Source organism: Poecilia reticulata, chromosome 12 (assembly GCF_904066995.2).
Source record: "Poecilia reticulata chromosome 12, P_reticulata-male-v2, whole genome shotgun sequence".
Taxonomy (NCBI): Eukaryota; Metazoa; Chordata; class Actinopteri; order Cyprinodontiformes; family Poeciliidae; genus Poecilia; species Poecilia reticulata.
The window spans coordinates 6359107-6382548 of NC_088841.1; the positions used below are offsets into that span (position 1 = coordinate 6359107).

General features: G+C 38.9%; 1 protein-coding gene across 12 annotated transcripts in view; it reads right to left on the reverse strand.

The window, feature by feature from the left end:
• Positions 1 to 23442, reverse strand: part of mast4 (microtubule associated serine/threonine kinase family member 4) — a 95845-nt gene that overhangs the window by 47818 nt on the left and 24585 nt on the right. For 10 of the 12 annotated variants that reach the window (XM_081613100.1, XM_081613099.1, XM_008423467.3 and 7 more), the window contains exon 3: positions 21257 to 21390. In XM_081613100.1, the coding sequence (XP_081469226.1) occupies positions 21257 to 21390 (134 nt within the window). Of the gene's footprint in view, positions 1 to 11299; positions 11448 to 21256; positions 21391 to 23442 lie in introns of those variants that run through there. The other 2 variants (XM_081613107.1, XM_081613105.1) reach the window with 1 other exon arrangement.

Below are 23442 nucleotides of genomic sequence, written 5' to 3' on the forward strand. Positions count from 1 at the left end.
GACAAACTATTTGGATAACAAGAGCAAATTATACATTAAATATGTTTAGCAAAAAATTGTTTCAGGTGATTGCCGAGTTTGGTTAACAACAAATGTTCGATTCTGTAACTAAGAACCCAAATCCTGTGTTTCAAGAGACGCCGTCTATTTTCTGTATTAAGAGCAACTTCTATACGTCTATGTGCTGTTAAAGTGGTATTAATACTCTATGTTATAAAATAGTAGGCCATGCCTATTCTCATTATGAATGGTCATTATTAAAAACGACTTCAGAGACTAATCTACAACTATAAAGAGAAATCTCAGCCCAGCTGGGAACTTTCTTTCAGCAAAAGGATTTCAGGATTTGGCTAAAATGTCATTGTGCTAAATGTTAGTTTAGACCATGTGAGTGATCAAGAGAAAGCACCATGAGGTCATTTTAAACTCAGTTCTTAATTTGTTTGTTCATCAAATTACATGTGGATATGAAAAAAAAAAAAATCAGGAGGAAAGTGGAAGAAAAAGACATCCTGTTTCTTAGAGTCGCAGTAGTGTTGGGTTTGATACCTGCAACATATTCAGCCAAAACACACATGATTTTCAGCTGGACAGAGTTAAGTCATTCAAGTGCATCACAGAACATATTTCTTTAGAGGATGCCAGAATACAAATACGTAAACCGCATCACACCGCTAATGATACTGCGGCTGCTACAGCATCTGTTAGCATTCCAGCACGTCAAAGACGACATGAGTCACGAGGAGACAGTCACTCGAGCCATATGTTGATCTATAGAGTCCCTCCAGACTGCACGTCTGCTTAGTTACAGCAGAACTTAGCAGTGAATGAAGAGTTTCTGCTGCCACAGCACCTCTCTGCCTTCTTTGGAGAAACAAATACCCAACGTCTGGAGCCGTTTACCTGGGTGACAACAAACGCCACTGATTAGATCAGTGTACACTGGCTTTCCCAGTGAGATGAGCCGGCTTCTTTGTCCGGAACGTTGTAGGACATGATGCCGTGTGTAAAGTCGGCAAAAACAGCGATCTCCCTCTGGCATCAATTAGGACATAACGTCCGACTCCTACTGCTTCCTGGATAAGACCAAGGGCAACTTATTGATATGCAGAAGACGCCTTGAGAGATGTAGTTCAATCACAGCAGTCCAGACCAGAATGGCTGTTATGTGGTATAAATAAATGTGTTACAGTGAAAATAATGTGCGAGAAAAATATTTACAGAAGGTTAGACACATTTTGTAATTATCCCAGTGTTTTCCCCTCTGATAGATCAGCTCTGAATCTTTACTTTAAAAAAAACCTCAAACCTTGAAGATAAGCAGGTGTTTTCAAACATGCGATGGAGGCGATCGCCTGCACAGGGAACTGATCACTTCAACAGCAACTCGCAAGCTGTGCAGCATGAAATCACATGGCTGTTGCTCATCTTTAGGTGGGAAAACACAATCGTCACCCGACTTCTTCATTAGAACTGTGTGAGATTCGCTTGGTTTCATTGTGAAGAGAGACACCAGTTGCTGCTCTGCTGTACGAAATATGCTTTTTCCCACAAAATTCAGACATTAGCTTAGCCTAAAATAGCTTTAGATAAAGCAAGGGCTTGTAGTCAACTGGAACATTGGGAGCCAATTTCACAAACAATAAGATGTCCCTAAAAACGTAAGCAGCTTGTTGAAGCAGTTTGTTGCTTTCACATTTCAAAGCAACAAAAAGTGGGAAAACATTTTATTTTAAGGGCGCATTCACACCTGTTCAGTCCACTTTAATCAAATTCAAGCCTATTTGCCGGGTTTGTTTGGGGAGGTGTGCCATCAAACTCTGATAACCAAAAAAGCGAACCCAGGCCTAAAAACCGAGGTCTCATTTCAGTGAAGTGAACTCCAACATGGTTTGAATCCATATGTGAACACCAAGCAAACCAGAGATCACTCCACAACCAGGAAGTGGACTACATTGCAGGGCATTTTGGGTAAATACAGTCAAAACAAATGAGTATATATGGCGTTGGCAAGAGAAATGGCTTGTGGTCTTTTAGACAGGAAGAGAAAGTTTACATCAGCTTAAATTTGACGCTACTCCATTTTTGTTTATATTTTACGAAAAAGGAAGTTGCGCTCCTCTTTTCATCAGTGGTTTTCATGTTTTTCCTTCAGTGGTTCTTGGTGCAGCGTCACCTCAAGCGAAGGGATACGCAGGTTTTTTAAAACAATTTGGTTTGTTTGACACAGTGCAGTGTGAACATGAACCAAACCAGCTGAAAATGCAACGAGTGTTGCAATTTTGGTCCAAATCAAACCAAGGCTCACACCGACCTGTGTGCCAAGGTAGACGTTTTTGAAAGCTGTATTTATCCAACGCTGTATTTACTGGCTTAAACGGGCGTGAAAACAGTCAACAGAACAAACATGAGGGATCATCATTTTTTATCACAAAACCCTAAGAGACCTTGTTTTTATACTGCCACTGGTGAGGTAAAAGGCCTGTACTTTGTCAAGTCAGAGAACTCAAAAGCGCTTTACACTACAATGAGTTTTTCACCTATTTGCACACTGAGGGTGGTGAGATACACTGTAGCCACAGATGCCCTGGGGCAGACTGACGGGGCAGAATGAATTGACCAGAACCTCTGACCACCACCAGCAAGCAAAGCAGGTCAAGTCTCGTCCCAACAACACAACCGCAAAAAACCGCTTGACTTCTTACTAGAAGTCAAGCTCGCCTCTTACAGCAACAAACCCTATTTTCTGAGCCACTGTTGTCTCTGTTGGAAAACTTTGGGCGTGCAAACTTCAGCATTCTTAAAAGATCAATATCATGGAGTTTGATTTTATTTTGCTGAATGTTTTCTTCCTCCATCTTTCAGGGTTTTTTTATCCGAGACCAGAATTTTGCCATGAAAAATCTCCACAGCAGTCAACCCGCGTAAGCTCATTTCTTCCTTCTGTAGAGCAGATCCACTCCATAGACAAGTTATTGTTGAACTGGTGCAGCATTACATCCCTCACTCTGACCTTTTAAACTGTGTGCTGCTGTGGATGTTTCTGAAAGCTGTGTTTACTGGCTTATGGGTTCTCCTGACAAACGGTGTGTTTTCCTGGCGGAGAATAACATTGTCTTTAGCCTGAAACTGTAGCCTTTCCACATAGAGAGAAGAGAAAGGAAAAATGTATCTAGAGCAGTGTTTTTCAACCACTGTTCCGCGGCCCACTAGTGTGCCGTGAGTGATCGTCAGGTGTGCCGTGGAAATTATTCAATTTCACCTACGGTACCGTATTTTCCGGACTATCAGCTGCTACTTTTGTCATAAGCTTTGAACCATGCGGATTGTAGCTTTTCTGTTAATTTTTCTTCAACCACCAGGGGGCTCTCTAACAGGAAGTGAATCATTGGAGGTCAAAATTGGAAATCAAAGAAGAACGCGCTAATTTTAATTTAGAACAAACATGCTAGCAGCAGGCATGACAGAGAAATGTTTTCAAACTCCTATCATGCAGCTTTTAAGTTGAGGGCTGTCGATCTGGCACTACAGGAGGGAAATAGAGCCACTGCATTTAAGCTCGGTGTGAACGAAACCATGGCTTGGGTTTGGAGACGGAGTGCTGCGTCCTTCATATATCCAGTAGATTTATTAGGACGCAGCCCTCTGCTGGGTTCTTATGGAAGACCAAGAGCAGCTTCCGTTTTTTTTTTGTTTTTTGTTCAAAAAAATTGAAGGTGCTAGTATGGTGTGCTCTATAGTCCGAAAAATACGGTAATTAGTTTTTTTGATTTTTTTGAAAATGAATTATCTGCAAATAATACCATCTTCGAGTATCTGCTGTAGCAGTGACTAGCAGCGTATTCATGTAATTTTCTTACCACTAGATGGCAGTAGGTACAGAGCATTTTACATTAAAACAAGAGAATTAGTGATCCATGAATGTTACAGGTAGCGGTGAAAACATTGTATCTAGCAAGACTGATGACAGTGATGGAAAAGACAGAGAAGCTCAGCAGTAGTTGGAAAGAACATGGGTCCATTTCCCACAACATATCTGTGTGAAGTGAGCTTCTCAAGTCTGGCTACTATAAAAACTAAAACCAGAGAGAGACAGAGTTGTTGAGGAAGAGCTTTGTCTTTCTTAAATTTCTGCCAGGAAATTAGCTGTTTTCATCCAAACATGCACAGGTTTCACACTAGGTGGGTAAAATATACAGATATTGACATTTTATACATGTAACTCTTCATATTGTAATAGTGAAATCTTTCCCAAATATTATTGCTTCTTTCAGAATAAGAATTATTTTCTGTATTCCGGCTATAAGAATGCTTGTGGATTAGTTTGTAAAACACTTTGAAGTTTTCTACAACTTCTTTAAATTTAACACCACAGTGTTGTGGTATTGTTCAGGTTTATTTTTGAAGTGTTAAGTACAATTTGAAATAAGAAATGTAAAATGTGATAAAAATATTTTTTTGTGTTTATTTGAATCCTATTCAAGATACTTTGATAAGAATGACTATATATATGTAATATAGGCGGCTACAGAGCATCTTTGTTTACATTTTTGGTTGGTGGTGTGCCTCGAGATTTTTCAATTAAAACAATGCACCTTGGCTCAAAAAAGGTTGAAAAACACTTATCTAGAGAATCAGAAATGCCTTCATCCAAGATGTTTGAAGGTACCTGCACATAGAAAAACCTTCCAGCTCTTTGGTCTTTGTCTGGATCTAGAAAACCTAGAAAGCCTCTATTTTACATTCACCCAGCAGCAATGGGAATGTGTGTCGTTTCTCTGCTTAAATGATAGAAATTAGAGCATTTCTATGCCATTTAGTTTTACATTTCGTGTTAATTAAAATTTAAAACCTGATTGCAGTCTTTTCCCCCTCTATAAACCGAGGCGACTGCTGTGTTCCGCGTTTTTTGCATTAAGTGTCCCTTTCTATTCAACAAAACTCCTGCAGTTACCTTTTCTTCCATTTGTCATTTGGTTACACTTGTGAGAAAGTGGCAGTGATTGTTACCATAGAAACTGGCTCTTAGCTCGCCAGGGGGCACATTAAAAAAAACTTATTTTGGCTTTTTTTGTGTGAAAGTTTCTGTCTGAAAAATCCGAGACCAACAACAATGGAACAGCAAGCTGCTAATAAGCTGCTTTGTGGTCACCTTATTTGTATAATTTCAATTCACTGTTGCACGAATTCAACACTTGACGGTCTTTTTTGTTCTCCCTTAATGCAAAAAACGTGGAACACAGCAGTCGCCTCGGTTTATAGAGGGGGAAAAGATTGCAATCAGGTTAAACAGAAAACTTTGTATTTTCATTTCAAAATCCAACATACCTATTGGATATTAAACAATAAGAAAACTGCAAGGGTCATTAATTTTTAAATTCAAGATCCAACAGCTTCGAGTCGTCTTTAAAATCAACAGGACACGCAACATAAATATTTCTTTTACATTTCATGATTCTCCACGTTTTGCCGAGCCATCAAAAAGCCAGAACAAAATTTGAATAATTGCATGACAACCTTTCATGTCTGAAAATGTCAGGCGGCGCAACAAACCAGTAATGACAGCACTCGGGCGCGTTCAATCACCGGTCTTTCTGGTAATCTGTATTAGACGACAACCATTCCACTGTTAACCTAAAAGACTGTTTTGTTCCACAGGGTAAATGTCAATGAATGCCTTGCAGCAACAACATTTCATCGCCAAGGCGCCACATTAAAGCGGTGCTGCTGTAAAAGGCTACAAGTAATGCTTCATTAATAATTCCACTTGATTTCTTTTGGATTCTGGAGCTCAAGATCAAAAGTGTGTTTTACTTTGTTTGCAGCTGACAGGAGAGGAAATCCCCATACTCATCATATCTCCACCTTAAATGACAGGCGGGGTAGGGATGGCCAATCCCCTCACCACTTTGTTTAATTTATTTGAAATTATGTCTCATAACAAATAGGAGGCATAACTCCAGAATAATTAGTTAGTTAATAAATTGTAAGCAGCATACATGCTGATTGGAAACCATCATTTGATGGTTGATGATGGAGCCTTAGGCTACACGTCATTTTTAAAGTGAGGCTGAGTTTGAAATATTCAGCATTTTAGGACAACTGGCGGTTGGCGAAGAAACAAACACAGGATGATTATGTAAACTACCCGTAGCAGCTGGAGCCGAGAGGCAGCGATGCCAACCGCTATCCCACCTGTCTCGTACATACGTACATTACATTTTCATTGCTTTTTCTCCCTCTTATTCCCAACGAGGGCAGACACAGTCACAATTCAGAGCCACAGGCCAAATCAAAAGCTAAACCCAACTGAAAAAGTAAAAAAAAAAAGACTAAAATATTTTGTCTCTGGTTGTGTAAGTATCACCCAAAAGCCTTGCAGTTGAAACAACAGCAAAAGTATCGATTTCACTCTCCATTTGCACTTTGTGTTTTGTTGTTTTGTCTATCATCTATTGCAATAAAAAACAGAAAGCACCTTTACTTGAGCTCCAAACCACGTTCTAACACAACGTTGCAATACTCCAGGTTTATGTTTGGCACTCATGCAGCATTGATTAAAAACCTAATGATGTAGCTGCATGAAATTAAGCCGTGTTGGAATATCTTAGAGTACGACATGAGGAAATTTAGAGGAATATGAAGTCATTATTCTCCACTCCTCCTTTATTTTTTACTGTCCACACTTTCACAACTTGATCCATTTTGTTAGCTGATGAACAAAAAATATATTTTTTTTATTTGAAGTTTTATTTACCTTGTTTTAACATTTGCATTCATTCTATGAAAAGAGGTATTTAGCTAAGAATGCATTCACAGGGTTGAAGATTTAAATCAATAAAATAGAGAGTAAATTACCCGTTAATTTATTCAACATTATCTAATAGCTTATTGAATGTCACTAGAGATGTGCCGATCAGGTTTTTTCCTGCCGATACCGATTCCGATCACCCATGAGGGCCGATCACCGATACAGATCACATAATTATTATTTTTTTAATCATAAGCACTACAGGTTACATTATGTGGAAAAAGGAAATGTCTGTTAAAAATAGTATTACCGATAGCAGTACAATTTGCACAATGCCTGTTTTGTTTTTTTCTTGGAAAAAGTTATTAAAAACAAGTTTTTGTCTAAATTAAGGTAAATTTATGGTTCCTTTTTCCACATAATGTAACCGGTAGTGCTTATGATTAAAAAAATAATAATTATCTGATCGGTATCTGTGATCGGCCGTCATGGGTGATCGGAATCGGTATCGGCAGGAAAAAACCTGATTGGCACATCTCATATATATATATAGTCAATACCCACATGTCATATGTGACGTTTTATCCACCATTTGTTAAATATGTGTGAACATGAAGGCTGGCACACTTTATGATAAAATTCTCCAAGCCAACGAGGTTGTGTTGATAAAAACTGAGGGAATTCATTTTACTTTAGCAGGAAGAGGCATTTATTTTTTTAAGTGTTCACTGGGGCTGGTTGGCTGAACGTTTGATGGGACAAAATGCTAACGAGAGAAGTGATGCACTAATTCAGAAGACAGCCGGCATGAGCAGCTGGAGATGAAAGAGGAGCTGGGAAGATAACAACTAAAAGACATCTATAAACACTTAGCTTGAACATGAGCTAATGCACAAAACTCACCCATGTTAAGTCGGGCCAAAAGCAGACACTGATATGGCAATAAAGACACCAACAAGTTCATTAAAATTCTGACAGATTAAACGTTTGCGCTTGTGTTCAGTAACCACTTTGTGTAAGCTCATCTCTAGATCTGTAGAAAAGACCAAAAGAAAGAGAAAAAAAACCCCCAAAGACTTGGCTCTATGCTTGACTTTTTAGATGTAAAAAATACGACCAGTGGACACACAAGTCAAAAGATTCTGGGCAGATCAGATCAAGACTCTTTCCAAAAGTAAATTAGACCAGAAACGGGAGGCAGTTCCTAACATCACCACCAGAGGATGCTATTGTACACAACTTTAACCCTCATCTGAGAGCATCTTCTATACATTTCTTCATGCAATTTTAATCAGAAGAAACATCTTCTGGAACATGAAAGGGAACTGTCTTTTTAATTTACACGAGCACAAAAAGGGAGCATGCCTTCACTCGTTGATTGAATTCCAACATTCATTTGGCTTTGTGAGAATCTGTAGCTTTGTGTTTCCTTAGACACGACATTCCTGATTAGTTTTGTTTAATAAAAACAAATAAAAATCCATGTTATTCCGACCCCTTTCACAGCCGTACTATGAAATGTTGCTCATCCTGGTAAAAAGTCGCCGCTTAGCACAAGAGCACTTCAGCAGGAAAGCTGCTCCTCTTCAAACTAAAGAGAGCCATTTCCTTCCACTGACCTCTCCATTTGTCCTTTTCTTTGCCAGAAGTTTGTCTTTTGTCATAAGACAGCCTTCATTCTCATGTGAATACACCATTTCAATAATACGAACAAATTTACATAAAGATATTAAAATTTGATGGTAAAAAGATTTTTGTTATTGTATCACGTTCTGTCACACAGTTGTTCTCTCTCAAGCTGCTCTTGGAGAGGCTATGTAGCAGCTCTAATCTGAAATACTTTCTTCTTTAATGAGACAGTGCTTGATTGATGCTGAGAGTAAAGTAAAATAAAGCAGGAGCTGCTTGTGGGAGCTTCATAATTAAGACAAAGCGCATGCATGGAAGCTTTTTGGTACATAAACCCTGTCTGTGTCACAAAAACAGGCACTATGAGAAAATATCGGAAATAGCAAAGCAAAGCTAAAGGTTTAAATGCTTTAAGGATCAGTTAAGTTAGACAATTATAAATGTTCTTTATGAATGTGCTTACAGAAATACAACTGAACACCATATTTTGTGATGGCTCAATAACGAGTCCAAATCTGAGATCCTTTTGGATCTTAATACGACCAGAGGCTTTTTTTTTTTCTTAAAGAAAACAAGACATATTTGAACTTTTTTTTCTACATGTCCTTCAGATTTCAATAAATTTACCTAGTTTACCTTTTAATTTTTATGCCAAATTTTAATTGTGGTTTGATAAAGCAAGAAATTCTGTTTAAGAACAAGATGGTAAAGCCTAGAAATAATTCTTTGTAGTGAATAAATCTCATATTCCCCGTTTAATAACAGGAAAATACATGGCAATAGCAGTTTAATGTTTATCTATTGCAATGTTGGACTTTTTTTTTTATTAATCTAAGCTATAGTAAGCTTTTTTTTTTAATTCACAGTAGGGACGTCCTGATCAAGATTTCTTTTTAGACCAAAGTCACTTTAAACGAGATGGATTTGCATTGAGAAAACATACAAACAAATAAACTTTCCTATGCATACACTAATACTGAGCAGGACAAAGATAAACTAGGAGCCGCAGCCAATACAGTCTCTGTCTCTCTCTGTGAATGTCAAGTATTTATATTGCTTAAAAGTTTTGCATAGAAAAATACAATAAAAAATGGTAAGGATTTTTTTTATGATGTCAGACTGTTTAAACTATGGTTCCAGTGACAAATAACAGGAATCAAAAGTTAAATTTAGTCAAAGACTCAGAGAAACCATTTAAGCAAGCCCTCGATTGATCAGAAGATCCTCAGTGTTCAGTTCTTTATTTAAAAAAAAAACTATTTTAACCAAATATTAGTAATAAAATTGTTTCACCATAAACGTAAACAGCTTCAAAGTAAAAATGTACTACTTCATACTACTTCAGTATGAATATAGAAAACAATAGAAAAAGACTGAAATGAGAATGAAAAATAGCAAGAGATGAAGCAAACAGATCTATTCTGACATCACAGAAGTTACAAAATCATAAGATAATGCTTTGACCAACTTTAAATCTTATCATCATTATGTGAAAGCAGTACAGGAGGAAGGTTTGGCGGAAAAAATTAACTTCTGCCGTTTGGTTGTTTCTTCCTAAAGCGGCAGCGAGCGAACCCTCCGTTACTGTAAATAGATCCGTCCTCGTAATCTGCTCGACATAAACAAGGTCTGTTAGCAGTGCAGTCATCCCTCGCCTGTCTAGGAATGAATGGAAAACTGCGTCGCTGAACCGGCCGCGTTCATTTGCCTGGCAAACTAACTTCCGCGTTTCATGGTGAATGTGAGGTCAGCTGCCTGACCACAGGAGCACACCCGCTGTTTTTGCTCCGACTGATGCAGGTTAGGAAACACAGAGAAGTGCTGCATGGGAAAAGGCGAAGACAGGGAGAGACAATGTACACAAAATTACCGTGTAGCAGCTTGTAAAATGTAAAAAAAAAAAAGTGTTTCATTCCTATAAAGAAGTGTTCTCAAAGGGAATACATTAAATATCAGCATTTTTCAGAAAAATTTATATTCAGAGCAACACCCTGACTCTGAAACTAAGAAAATGAATGCCTTCCTGTCTGAACAAGGAAGGGGGGGGGGATCTGAAGTTGAACTTGTTAAATTTATCAGTCAGCATGCAGGCGAGAAAGAGCGGCTCATTGGGAGTTTGTGATTCCAAACACATGCAGTCGTTTGAGCTGAATTTTAAACAGACTTCACCTTAAAACGTGTTCGTCTCTCTGTGCGTGGCCCCGAGTAGGGCAAGCAAAATTATAAAATCAAGTCCAGTTTATGCTGCCGCAGGCAGATTGAAGACTGAACAAAATGATTAATGTCTGATGGGGTTCTGATTAAAAATAATAGGGATACTTGCTGTACAATAACAGCTATTTGGTATTTCAGGACATCCTGTTCGCTCTCTCCACTTTCATTTATGTAATTTGTTTTGTAGATTGATAGCGGCAATAATTTAGTTATTGTTTTTCTCTCTCTCTCTCTCTCTGAGAGCTGTCTTAAACTCAGCTCACATCTTCATCAGGATTACTGACAGCAGGGTAAAAGCCTCACTCTGCACTCAATTATCATAAAAAGTCAATAAAGCACAAGAAAGGCATCCTCACTAGACACTGTAATCGATCTTGCTACATGAATGGGAGCCCCACACCCCCATCACCCGTAACCCGCCAACAGCTAGCACCAATTAAACGCGAGAAACAATTCCATCTTTTATCTGAAAGTCAATCTGCGGCTGTCTGAACTTTTATTTAGAAATGCTGACAAAGAGTAGAGAGCATCGCAAGCTGTCAAGAGTCAGCGGCGCTATGCTCAGCTCTGCCAGCAGATTGTCTCACATGCAGGATACACACGCAGTGCTGCAACTGTGGAGTGCTGATACTGGGGAAAAGTCCGAACTGTGCCGCGATGAAAGGAGAAGCCGCTGCGGATCAATACAGCTGTTTTACATCCTACCTGTAGCCCTCGCCTCCTCAGAATGCTTGACTCGTCCATGGCACGGATCCCCGACTCAACATGCTTCTCTACCAGTGCATATCCACGCCGGGCTGCCTCGCTCCAACCTCCTGCTCGCTCGCTCCCTCCCCCTCATCCCCTCCCCTTCCTCGGGCTAAATCTGATTTTAGCAGCTGCTAAACACCTCCGTCTGAAGTTATCTGATTGGAGCGGCTCAGTCAGCTGACACCTCCTCTTGTTCCTCTCCTCTGTAACTTCAGGAATGAAAGAGGACAGACATGAAGCCAGGAAGAGAGAAAGAGAGAGACGCAGAGAGACAGAGAGAGAGAGAGACAGAAGATAGGCAGATCTAATTTAGCATGGTAAGAGGAAGGGGATGAATAGGAGGTGCAGTGGTGGAGGGGGAAGCCCCAAGACTCATTTCTGTCACCAGCCACGCTTTTTTAGTCACCCCTGATGACCATGACAATGAAAGGATATCCTTCCCCAGCATTGTTTCTGCTCCAGACTGAAGAACGAGCGTGGCATCCTGCCTGCAGCAGCCCCCGTCCTTACTGCAGTCACATTGAACCGCCGTGAGAGCACACCTGAAGGTTAGGCAGGAACACGATGGCTGACATTAGAGAAGGCATTAAAAGTGAAGGGAAAAGGCCAAAGAAGTGTCGTCTTGTGCTTCCAGTGAAAAACAGTTTGGCTTTCGCACTTGCTGTAAAAAATAAAATGGAAGCTGGCAATTATGAGGCGAGTAATCTGAACCACTTTAATTTTGTTCAGATTTTCTAATTCCCAGGTGTGAAGATTTGACAGCTAATTGGATTGAAGCAGTGACTTTATAAGGTATACATGTTCAGTTGATTAACACAAACAGGGGATCGTTGCATCACGTAACGGGAACTTGATACATTTAGATGTGGTAAAGACGACTGGCTGTGGTTCTAGCCAAACTCGAGAACCAAACAGAGGGACAAGATTTAAAGCTGCAGTAGAGTTCTGAGAAAACTGTGGACTTCGCCTAAAAATTTCAACAATCACACCTTACAGGACCCTCCCAACAGCAGAGCCTGCCAAGAACTCGATAAATCGTCTGTTTTCTTGCAACGTTTGGTCGTTTCTCCACCATTAGCACACCTGCAACCTTGAGATTTTGAAAAGGTTGCCTGATAATTTCAGATTCAGTATTCAGAATAAACTATTTTAAAGCTTGGATCCATCATGCTTTGCATCTATGTGAAGGAAGAGTCAAGAAATTTCTGAAGGCAAAAAGATTCAACCAGGTACACATCAGGAATACTTAAACCGGCCGCTGAGTGTCTAATGACTCAGAGGTCATTTGAGCTAAATACCTTTGAGCTAAAGGTATTTAGCTCAAAGAGATAAATACCTTATAGCAACGCAAGCACAAAAGATTTACCTGACTACAACGTCAAATTGTAAAAGGTCAAATGCAGCATTTTTAAAACGACTAAGAAATTGAGGGGTGAAATTGGAAACATCATTCTGTTTGATATAAATAGTTAAAAGGGTTGCAGAAAGCTGTTGAGGGGGAAAAAAAAGACCTATTATTTCTCAGCGCTGTTATATCTGAGAACTGCAGCCCACCTGGAGTACCAAGAAGTGCGACACGGTAAGTGCCTGGTTACAGAGAGAAAGACTGAAACCCGACCAACCACTGAAAAGGACATTCAAGAGCAAAAAATAATAATGTAAAGACGGATTTTTAAAGGTTTTATCAGGGATTTATGAAGAAACTGACGGACTCCATAAGTGAAATCAATGATCGAATTGTAAATGGAGTTATTTTACTTCAAGAAATTATTTAAAACAAGTGTCATGGAAAAATATTTGTTCACTTACCAACATAATCGGTCCGCACAGTAACAGTTGCCCAATAATTATTCACAAATATTCACCTAAAATGGGCAAAACTTCACTTTTGTTTGAGTTATTCAGATTTAATTAGATCTTAGAATGATAGATTCTACAATAATAATAATAATAATAATAAAATGAATCGTCAAAACTATAAATTAATTTAACTTTATTTAATAACTGTGCTCACATTTCAAAATGGAGACCAGTCTGCACACAGGACATGCATCCAGTATTTCCAATCACCCAACCCTGAGGCATTGCCATAATGGAATCAACCAGCATAACCTGTTATATACACATACAAAACCACATATCCAGTGTCAATTTCCAACAATTTCATGCCCTGCTGCAGCTCCACAAGGCTGAGTTTTCAGGAGCCACAGACCTTCCCAGTAAATCTGCATCTCCACACCATCCTGGGTTATTAGCACTTGTAAACTTCACTCTATGCTGGTGCCAGTCCTATCCTGCAATTTCACATTCTGTCTCAGTCTCTGTTTTCATTGCCCCAGCCTCCTCCTCCCCTCACCCCCAACCTCTCACTCATTTCCATTCACCGTGCTCCTGCTCTGTGAATATTAAGTGGGCCCCTTCCTTTCTCCCACCAAGCTCCAATGATTTCTCTTCTAGCAAGTACAGCAGAACTGGTGCGGCGTGTTGTCTGGCAGGTGACCACCACATCAACTTTTCTCATTTCCAGTTGTGTTCGACAGGAAGCTGGAGGAGTGTCTTTGCAGATGGAGTGACGGTCATTTGTGCCGTTGCGCTGATAAGAGAGCCGAGATCTGTTTATTTGAATAAACCCCTGAAGGCCTCATAGACGAGGATTACAGTAGTCAACTTTTTCAGCTTTAACAATGCCTTCCAGATTACCTGAGGGGAATAAAAAAAATCCTACTATGCTCAACAGCCAAGTCTTGAGCTACAGCTGTGTTCAACACACCGGCTACTTAAAGGAACAATTAGGAAAAAATCCACGTTGGACTCAAAATAAAGATTATTAGCTACAGAAAGACAAGGGGATGGCTCTTTACTTTTGGATTCCAACAAACATGAAAATCTACAATACTCAATTAGTACTTCACTAATATTAAAACAATTACTCATTTAGTAATAATGACTGCTGTTCATTTACCAAATAACTACTGCTATAATTGTATATAATTATTAGCTATAATTAATAAATAGCTAATGATCTCTGATCATCACTGGCTAGCAAATAATATCCATTCAGAGCAGAATCTGTGCTTTAGTGTCATGATTGACAAAAAATACTTGCAAAATTTTTCACAAAATTACAAAAACTAAACAATTACAAACAAAGTAAAATTGCTTTGAGTTTCTGCGCCAGCATCAGGCTAGCCATCAGAGCTGCATCAGGGCAAAAGGGAAACATCAGGGACACATCTAGGTCTCCTTTCCTCCTGCCAATTGAGCAGCTCAGGTCGTTTCAACAGTGTTTGGAGAGAAAAAAAAGGTAAAGTCAAAGCTGGCACTGAAAGCATGCAGAGAGTGCTGATTGAGTGACCTGCAGCCTCTGCTTTGCTTGAGCTTATCAGACCGAAAGGTGACCTGTAGATGTAAGAAAAGCAGAGGAGGGGAACGACCTGCGAGCGAAACATTAAGGGGAGAAAGAGTCAATTCCCTCCATACAAAGCAATAAAAAACTGTATAAGCCAGAAGCCAAAGAAGAAAATCAAGGCATGATAAACTCTGCAGGGCCAACCTCCCCTATGGATAGGGCCAATCTTTCCACCTTGACAACAAGCAAAAATATTGTAACCGAGAGCAACCAATAGCTGCAACGTGGGTCCTCTCCATTTTCAATTTAAATAAACCTGTAAATGTTTGCATTGATTTGATGAATTAGGTCTTCATCAGTCCACTTGGGAAATCCAGCGTGTCCTCTCGTTATGCTCTAAAGAAGCAGCCACACTGCAAAGAATGCTGCCACTTTTGAATCGCACCAGAGAGAAAATGATATCTCAAACAGAGCAGATGGCACGGCTGAGTGTCAAAGCGAAACTACTTCGTCTACTCCAAAGGTTTTGCATTTACATCCCACACAGATGTTAACAGGTAAAAAAAAATAAAATAAAATAAATAAATTTTAAAAACCGCCATGTTTGTGTTTTGGGGAAGTATGACATCAATTTCCAAACGTGGACTTTGGAAAATACAAACAGCTAAGGGGAGGGAGGGGAAAATGAAAGAAACAGAGCAGATAAAATAATTACAATATGTGTATGTGATAAACAAGAATTTCTTTTTCACAATATTTGTCAAGAATGACTTAAAATCTCTTCTAACTGAATAAAACTCCCTGCAGCGAAAGAGTAGATGTATCTGTTTTGAAAAGTCATTCATCCTATATTTCCTAAGCTTTTGTTGTCCCTCTTCTACTTCATGGCTTTCGTGAGGATGAATGTGAAGGCATAATGGCCAGCATGAACAGAAAGAGAAATTAACAATGTAGGCTCTGCACCAGTTTATTCAAAAGAAGATATGAACATTAGTTTAAAGCTGTGACCGGTCTTTAAAAGAAAAAAAAAAGAAAAATCTTTGAAAGATTAAAATCTTTAAACCGTCTTTAAAGAAGTCGCACTCTCGGCAGGTTTATGGTATTTAAAGTTGTGTTAATTTCCATATTATAGTCTAAGTAGAGGAGGTAGTTTACCGTCTTGAGGAAAGAAATAAATTAAAGTTCAGGAGTTCATTATGCTGTAAGAAGCGCAGCACACTCACAATGCCCACGCAGCCTGCTCCGCTCCCATCAATCACACATCTCAGATTTGCACTTGACTCACCCTGCAGCCACAATTGACCAATTCACCTAAAAACAATTCACCTGAAAACAAAAACAATATGTATAATATGTTTGTTTATAAAAACAAACAAATTATACTTGACAATATAATGTGTCGAGTTTACTTAGAGCTCAGGCCTATATTTCCAGTTAGTGAGTCGGACTGGATCAGGCTCGGGGTGGATTGGACTTTTTAGACCCGATCTAAACTCTGGACTGTATGAGTTGTGGGATAGAGAGAGAAAGAAAGGTGAGCTACTGTATAAGTGAAAAAGACAAAGAGAAAAAATGTAGATGGACAGACTAGCAGATGGATAATTCAAACCAATGGGTTTATGCTGACAGATGGTAAATGAGTAAATGGATGACTGGGCAAACAGAAAAAGAGAAAGCTTGATGGTTAAACAGGTGGATGATGGACAAATAGACAGACTGACAGAGGTCTGGATGGATGCAGCTTTTAGAACATGGAATATTAAAATGTGGGATTTTTTTCCCCTCATTCAGATCAACAAACAGGAACAGAAACTGTCAAAACCCCTGGAGGTCTGTAAAATGCTTTTCTATCATCCTAGTCGATTGTACGGTGCTCATTAGCCAACTCAGGCCAACAACACAGGGAAACTCTAGAGCTGCTGTGTCCTTCCTTTAAAATGAGTCTCGTATGTAAATACATGTATATAATATAGTTTGGTGCTAAAAGCCTTCCGCTTCATTTCTGGAGCTTGTAACAGCAGCTTCCAGTTACTAACTGGACATCTTGTCCTCCAAAATAAATTAAACTGTGTTTGATTATCAATCATTGCAAAGTACAAAAACGTCCAGCACTAAACTATAAGCCCTAAACTGCTGAATAAAAACAAGCAGATCGATCTTTAAGTTCTGATACGCCATCATAAGCAGCCCTGCAGATAGTTTACACACCTCCAGAAAATATCTTCATCCACTAGTTTTATTTTCTTAACACTGTGGCAACACTTGCTTATGTGCTGCCACACAATAGTTTTTTTTTTTTTTTTGTCTTTTCAACAAGAAATTGCTGTGACCACCATGATATCAGCAAAGGACATCACAGAGTGGCAATTACCAGGGAAAATGAGAAAACACGAAGGCACGACATCAGGATTATGACAATCTTATCTCCATATCATGCCAGGAGTGAATTATTGATTTTCTGCCAGAGAGCATCACGGTCAAGAGGCCAGAGCCATGCCTGTGACAGAGCAACGAACACCCAGGGGCATGAAGGGGGAGCGCAGAGGAGGCGAGAAGGCAATAACAGGGGTCCAAGGCAGGCAACGAGGTAAAGCAACGCAGGCAGAGGAGAAAGCTGAAAAGATATTGGAAACAGGGCAGAAAAACACATTCAATTCCAAGTTTTATCTTTTATTTTATATTCCTGGTGCCTGATTTGGTACTTTTTGCATATTCCATGTTTCTACCTCCTTTTTTAGATGGTTGAATGTAACAACCATCTGTTTTAAAATCCTGTGCCTCCATTTGAGGTTTTGACTGCAAGTATTTTAATGATGTGATCCCACCATGTCCCTTACTCCCCCTGAGGTTTAACAGGAAGTCAGCTTGTGTCACCCGCTATTTGCCTTCGGGCAAGGCCTGTCACACTTTAACATGAACCTTTTTACAAGGCAGCCAAATAAAACTAACAAGAAGAAAAAAAATTACCATTTGTACAGCATTTTTCTTTGATGATTTAATGGCCTCGACTAGTTAATTGCCCAAATATAAGGCCAAAACTGATGTTTTTAATGAGGAAAAGGCAATGACATTTTTAGCTGCAGTAATAAGAATGGAAATGAACCATCAACCAAGGTGAAAATGGTTTCTGTTCGTCTTTCAGTGAGGTGGACAAGGAAAAAAAAAAGAAAGTCAACTTGGGAGAATTTAAAACTTTGAAGAACATATTCAAAGAAAATTTTAGGCCATGTCTTAGCAAGTCAAAGACAATTAAAAAAAAACTAGGAAAAGATTCAGATCGCCTTTCCTGTTGTGGTTTAAATTTATTATTCTCAAAACATAAAAAAAAAAAAATGTGAAAAATAAACTGCCTTTAAAATTAATAAATAAATCAGCGTGGTCCATTATAACCTAAGCAAATCTCACCAAAATCTAAAGTTTAGGTGTGATAAATATCTTAGAATCAGCATTTCCAATGAATTTTTGAAGAGGGTTTCATTAGTAAAATATGTCACTCCAACAATATTGATGAAAACTGTGATGAAAATCTTTAGATTCAAAGTTAGGAGATGTAGAGCCACAGAGATCTGAATTAGTTGCCGGCATTAAGGAAAGCGACTAATATATTGTTAGCAAGCAGAGTTTATAGCATGGCAGCGGAAACACACAAAACCAATCAATTACGTATCCAAGCAGTTCTTTTGCGACCGCTATACTGAAAAAATTGAAACAACTATGACAATTGCAGTTCAATATATTGTGCAGCTCCATTTCTGAATGTGCTGTAAGCATTGTTTGACTTGGCAGCCTCATACTGTAACACAGCCTGCGTGCTGGCAGCCCCTCCACTCAATCATTTTCAGTGACTAGATTGCTGTGCTTCCGAGTCTCATAACCATCAACGTGACAGATGCTGTTCTGTCAGTGTAATTCACAGGCATCATCTTGGCTTAATTACGGCCCCTGTTAATGATTGTGTTGTGATACGTTTTCAGAAAACCCATCTCCTCCCAAAACAGAAAAACTCATTTTCAAACTGATGGATCAAAACTCTTAGAAAAAGAAAGGAACAGCAAGATTTTGCTACCAAGGAGCTGAAGCATCTGTGGCTTTCGTTTTACTCGTCTTTCCCAAGCTTTGTGGAAAGCAATGGAAAACAGACCACCTCAAAGTAATGTGTAATTGGACAAACAATATACATGATTTTCAAAGTCAGGCAAAAACGTGTAGGAGTCTAAAGCAGGGTTAGAAAATAACATAATATTGTAAGCTTTAAATATTTTCACATGTTCAATCCATCTGAAAAATAATGAATCAATGAGGCACCAAAGAGGATAAATTTAACTTTTGAGGAGCTGCAGAGGTCTACAGCTCAAGTTGAAAGAATTTGTTGACTAATTGTAATGCACTCTACAAACGTGGCCTTTTTGGAAATATGCAGGAAGAAAGTCATGTACTGCACAGAATAACTCTGGAAGAAAACCTGCTAGAAGCCACAAAGAACGTCTGACTGGGGCAACAGAGCAGCTACTCTAAAAACACAGCCAGAGCTACAATGGAGACTAGAATTTCTTACAACTCAAATTTGTATTAGCAAGAAAAAACCGAGTCGTTGAGGAGGTGAGCTATTTGAGAGGTTCTCACAGTTTGTGCTCCATTATGTTTTCAACAAAAGAAAACAAAAAAAAAACTAAAACCTTATGCGTTTGCTTACACTTTAAATTTAGGTGCAATACAAAATAATAGTGGTGTGTCGTTTCACCTCTGTAAAATGGAATATAAGCTTATGAGGAACAATCTGAGGTACATGGGTAAAATATGCGCGACTACGTCGCCCAAAATGCACATCAATACTAGATGTCAACAAAGTCTGTAAAGACCCAAATAAGCTCTAAAGTACAGTCCTGCTACAGATTCAGAGAATGAACGTTCCTACATTTAGCTGTTTCCATTTTTACAGCTTTTACTTAATTATCAACATTAAAATGACTTACAACAAATGCAACAACCAACCACCGCTGACTGATTCATGCTTGGAAAAACAACAACAACAACAACAACAAAACAATACACTTTTCAATCACGTCTCAGCCTCGCCTTGGCAAGAGAAGGCAGAATGCATTTGGCCACAGGCTCTCATATCTCTCCCGCTGAGCTGTCCTTATCTGGTGAGCAGTGACCTTCCTGTGGTGGTTGTCAGATTAACCATCATCTAAGAGGATCAGTCAAGAAACACAATAAAACAAATCTCACAATTCTGGCAAAGTCAATGATGTTAAGGATTCTCTCAGGTTGTCGAGCTGTAAGACCCAAATTAAATCAATGCATGAGCTGCAGGACAATTATGTTACAGGGAATGATGTGATCACTCACAGCAGGGCCAAAATAACCAAGGGGGCTTTATATTGTGCCTGGTACAAGAAAGGGAGCTCAACTACCTGAGGATGAAGGGAAAAAGCACCAGCGCCCCCATGTGTGCAGAAATATTTTACACATACTGAACCTAACTTTTTAATACTGATAAACCTGATCAGACGTGACCTATACATATATAAATGTTTTCTTTGTGCAAACATCTAGCTATAATTTTTTTTATGAATTCTGCAAATAAAACAAACATTTTCCTTACAGTTCAGGTTACAGTGGCTTTTCTCATGCTTGCATCGCAGAAGGTCTCGGTGTCATACCCACAGTTCTTCTAAAAGCCGCCTCAAACATACGTGTGGACACACAGACATGAGCTTCACATGCTTTATTAAATTAACCTTTTCTCAAAGTGACATAGAGCACACACATGGGAATGACTCTCAGCCTAACGTCATTAGGCTGGTCTCTGAATTTGATTGTATCTCACTGCTCAGACAATAAGATCACGACAGCACACTGTGCGCCGCTGTGGGACGACAAAGCAGAGCACGAACACAGTGAAGGTCATTTTTGTCCTGTGGTTAAAGGAAGGATGAAGTAATATGTCAGAAGGAGTTCTTCAGTATTTTCTTTTAGACATGCCTTGATAGAGAACGCTGCTCACGTTCTCACTAAAACCAGGAAGATGAAGCACGTCACCCCAGTTTTAAAGTCCTTAAACTGGCTCCCTGTAGCTCAGAAAATAGAGTTTAAAATATTTAGCACTGAATGGTTTGGCACCAAAATACGTTAAAGATTTGCTGTTGTTGTATCGACCTTTATTAAATGTTGGATATAATTTTCTTATTTTTATTGAGCAAAATCACTCTAAGAACTTTTCTCAAGTAAATAGTGAAATAGCCCATAAGTCGACTGTATAACTGCATTCTGGGTACATATTATGCATTTGAACCAAGGACCTAAAACGGGAAGAGTTTGGTCCGATTTCACCTCGACCAGTGAGGAAAAAGGGTACATGTGTCTTTCTGTTCGACTGCATGCGTTTTATAATTACTAGCAATTTATGTGGAAGCTTTGGTGAAATATATATTTTGATAATCGTTCCATATAAACAATTGCTGGTTTGTGAGATCACAATCTGCTCAAATGAAGCAGAATTTGGTTTGAACGAAACATTAAGGCCAGCAGGATATTAAGCAGAAATAGCGATCACTCACCGCGCTGGAGGTGAGGGACGGGTCCGACTTTCCAAGGTTCAGGGATCGCATGCGCACCAAATTAGAGGTCTCGGATGATGACTGCAGCATCGTCTGTGTCTGCTGAAGGCTGGGGGGCAGCAACAGGTACTTTCCTGTAAAAAAAAAAAAAAAAAAAGGCAGCTAAATCTTCTGAAAGGCTGCTTTAATGCATCAGATTTTCTTTGAACATTTCTTTGAAAACTTGAATATGATTTGGAGTCATTTTTTGCCAATTGTAAAACTTATTTTCTGTGTTATGGAAGACACCTTATGGTTGTCAGAGAAGTACTGCATCCCCCCAGTTTAGAAACCACCAGGTGAAACGCACAAAAAAACAAAAAACTTTAAAAAGAATAAGCAGTTCACCAGGATTAACAATTTAGTTCTGTACCGGTTTACTCGTACCACACAAGTCTTAAATTACAATGAGCGTTTAAACTCTGAATACACCTTTTGTAGCAGTTTGAACTTCACTCGTATTTTCAAATGCCACCTGCAGCAAAAGAGACAGAAATCCTTCAACAGTTTTGCATTTTGTAATAACCTTTATCAAGTGCAGGTCAAAGGAGGCCCTACGACATGAGAAAATCCCTGCTGTCAGCTCGTGTTAGGCACGTTAAGATAAACCTTCTTACTTTGTGCAAACAGGAAGTAAAATGGTTAAATTAGGCCAAGGGAGGGTAAGCGTATTAAGAGCTCACAACCTGAACTACATAATCCCACAATAGAGATATCCTAGTCCAAGAAGGAAAATAGGCCAAAAAAATAAAAACATTAGTTCACTCAATGTTAATTTTTGAAAAGCAGCATTTAATCAATTTCTGTGTCTTGCAGCTAGATGGCAGTAGAAGCTGTTTAGTCTACTCCATCCATTATCAGTGCCTCCTCTTATCACTGAGCTTCAGTACACCAAGATAAAGGATGGCAAACTGAAAATGACCTCAGCAAACAAATCACACCATAATTCAATGAATCACTGAGTCGCCATAAATACTTTTCATCATTCTGAACATTTTTGATTTTATTCTACTATCAGGAAAAAACCAACAAGCTGCTGCTGTTTTTTTTCCTCCAATAAAAAACTAACAAAACAAAGGAAGGGAGTCTGAGCTCTAAACTGCAAGAGGACATCTCCAGTTCATTCAGCCTGAGGCAAGCATCTATTTTTATCAGGTGATATGATGAGCTGCAGAAAGTATGTTTGAAGTTCACTGTCCTGCTGACAAGATTTATTAAATCACTGAACGCAGGGCTTGATTTACAGGTGGACTTTTAATCCACAGCTTTCTCAGAAACGCTCAGGAAATATTTTCAAATGTCTGCAGATCAAATATTGACTTGGAAAAAGAAGTCCCACGCATTTGAAATTTGATGCATATTTTAATGCTCAGACATAATCAGCATCAATGGTAACAATGAAACAAACCTTAAAGTAAATTCAGAAGCAAAGTCGCGCAAGATTTTGTTTGTCTTGAACGGTGATCTTCAAGAGCTTCAACCTTTTGAGATTTTACTGTATTTTTCCTTGCTGACTTTTTGGGACAAGAATATACAGTTTCAGCTTCTTACAAATTTTGACATAGGATGCAGATACCAGCAAAAATTGTGTTTTCAAAGAAAGAGAAAAAAAATTCTAATTAACATAACCTATAATAAATCATCAGCTGGAAGCTGCAACCATAAAAAGACAAGTAATTTACAGGCAGAATAAAGGTAACAAATAAGAAGGTTCATGTATTTTGCGGTTTTCATTGGATAAAATATTCTTTTAGCCCAGGATAAAGTCTGACAGACTGGAAATCTCATCTTGAAGCTTTAATGCCATGTCAATAATGACAAATATAAACAAAAATAATAATTTTTTTTGTGTTGAAAAAAGTCAAATAGCCAAGCATAAAACACCAAAATCTGAACTGAAACATAACTCTGAAACCATTGTCTGTTCCGTCTCATCTTCCTCAGTCTCTCTATGGCCAATGATTTAAACCCAGGAAAATTAAAGTGTGAACAGACAGGATGAGAAGGGAAAAGTGGGGCCTTTCCTTCCTTACTGGCAAATGTTTTCCCTCACGACGGCCCTTCACCTCCCGGCATAACGGAAACCGTCACAAATAACTCAACACTTGGAAAGGTGTGTATCAGCACTTACGTGTAAATGGGTCAGG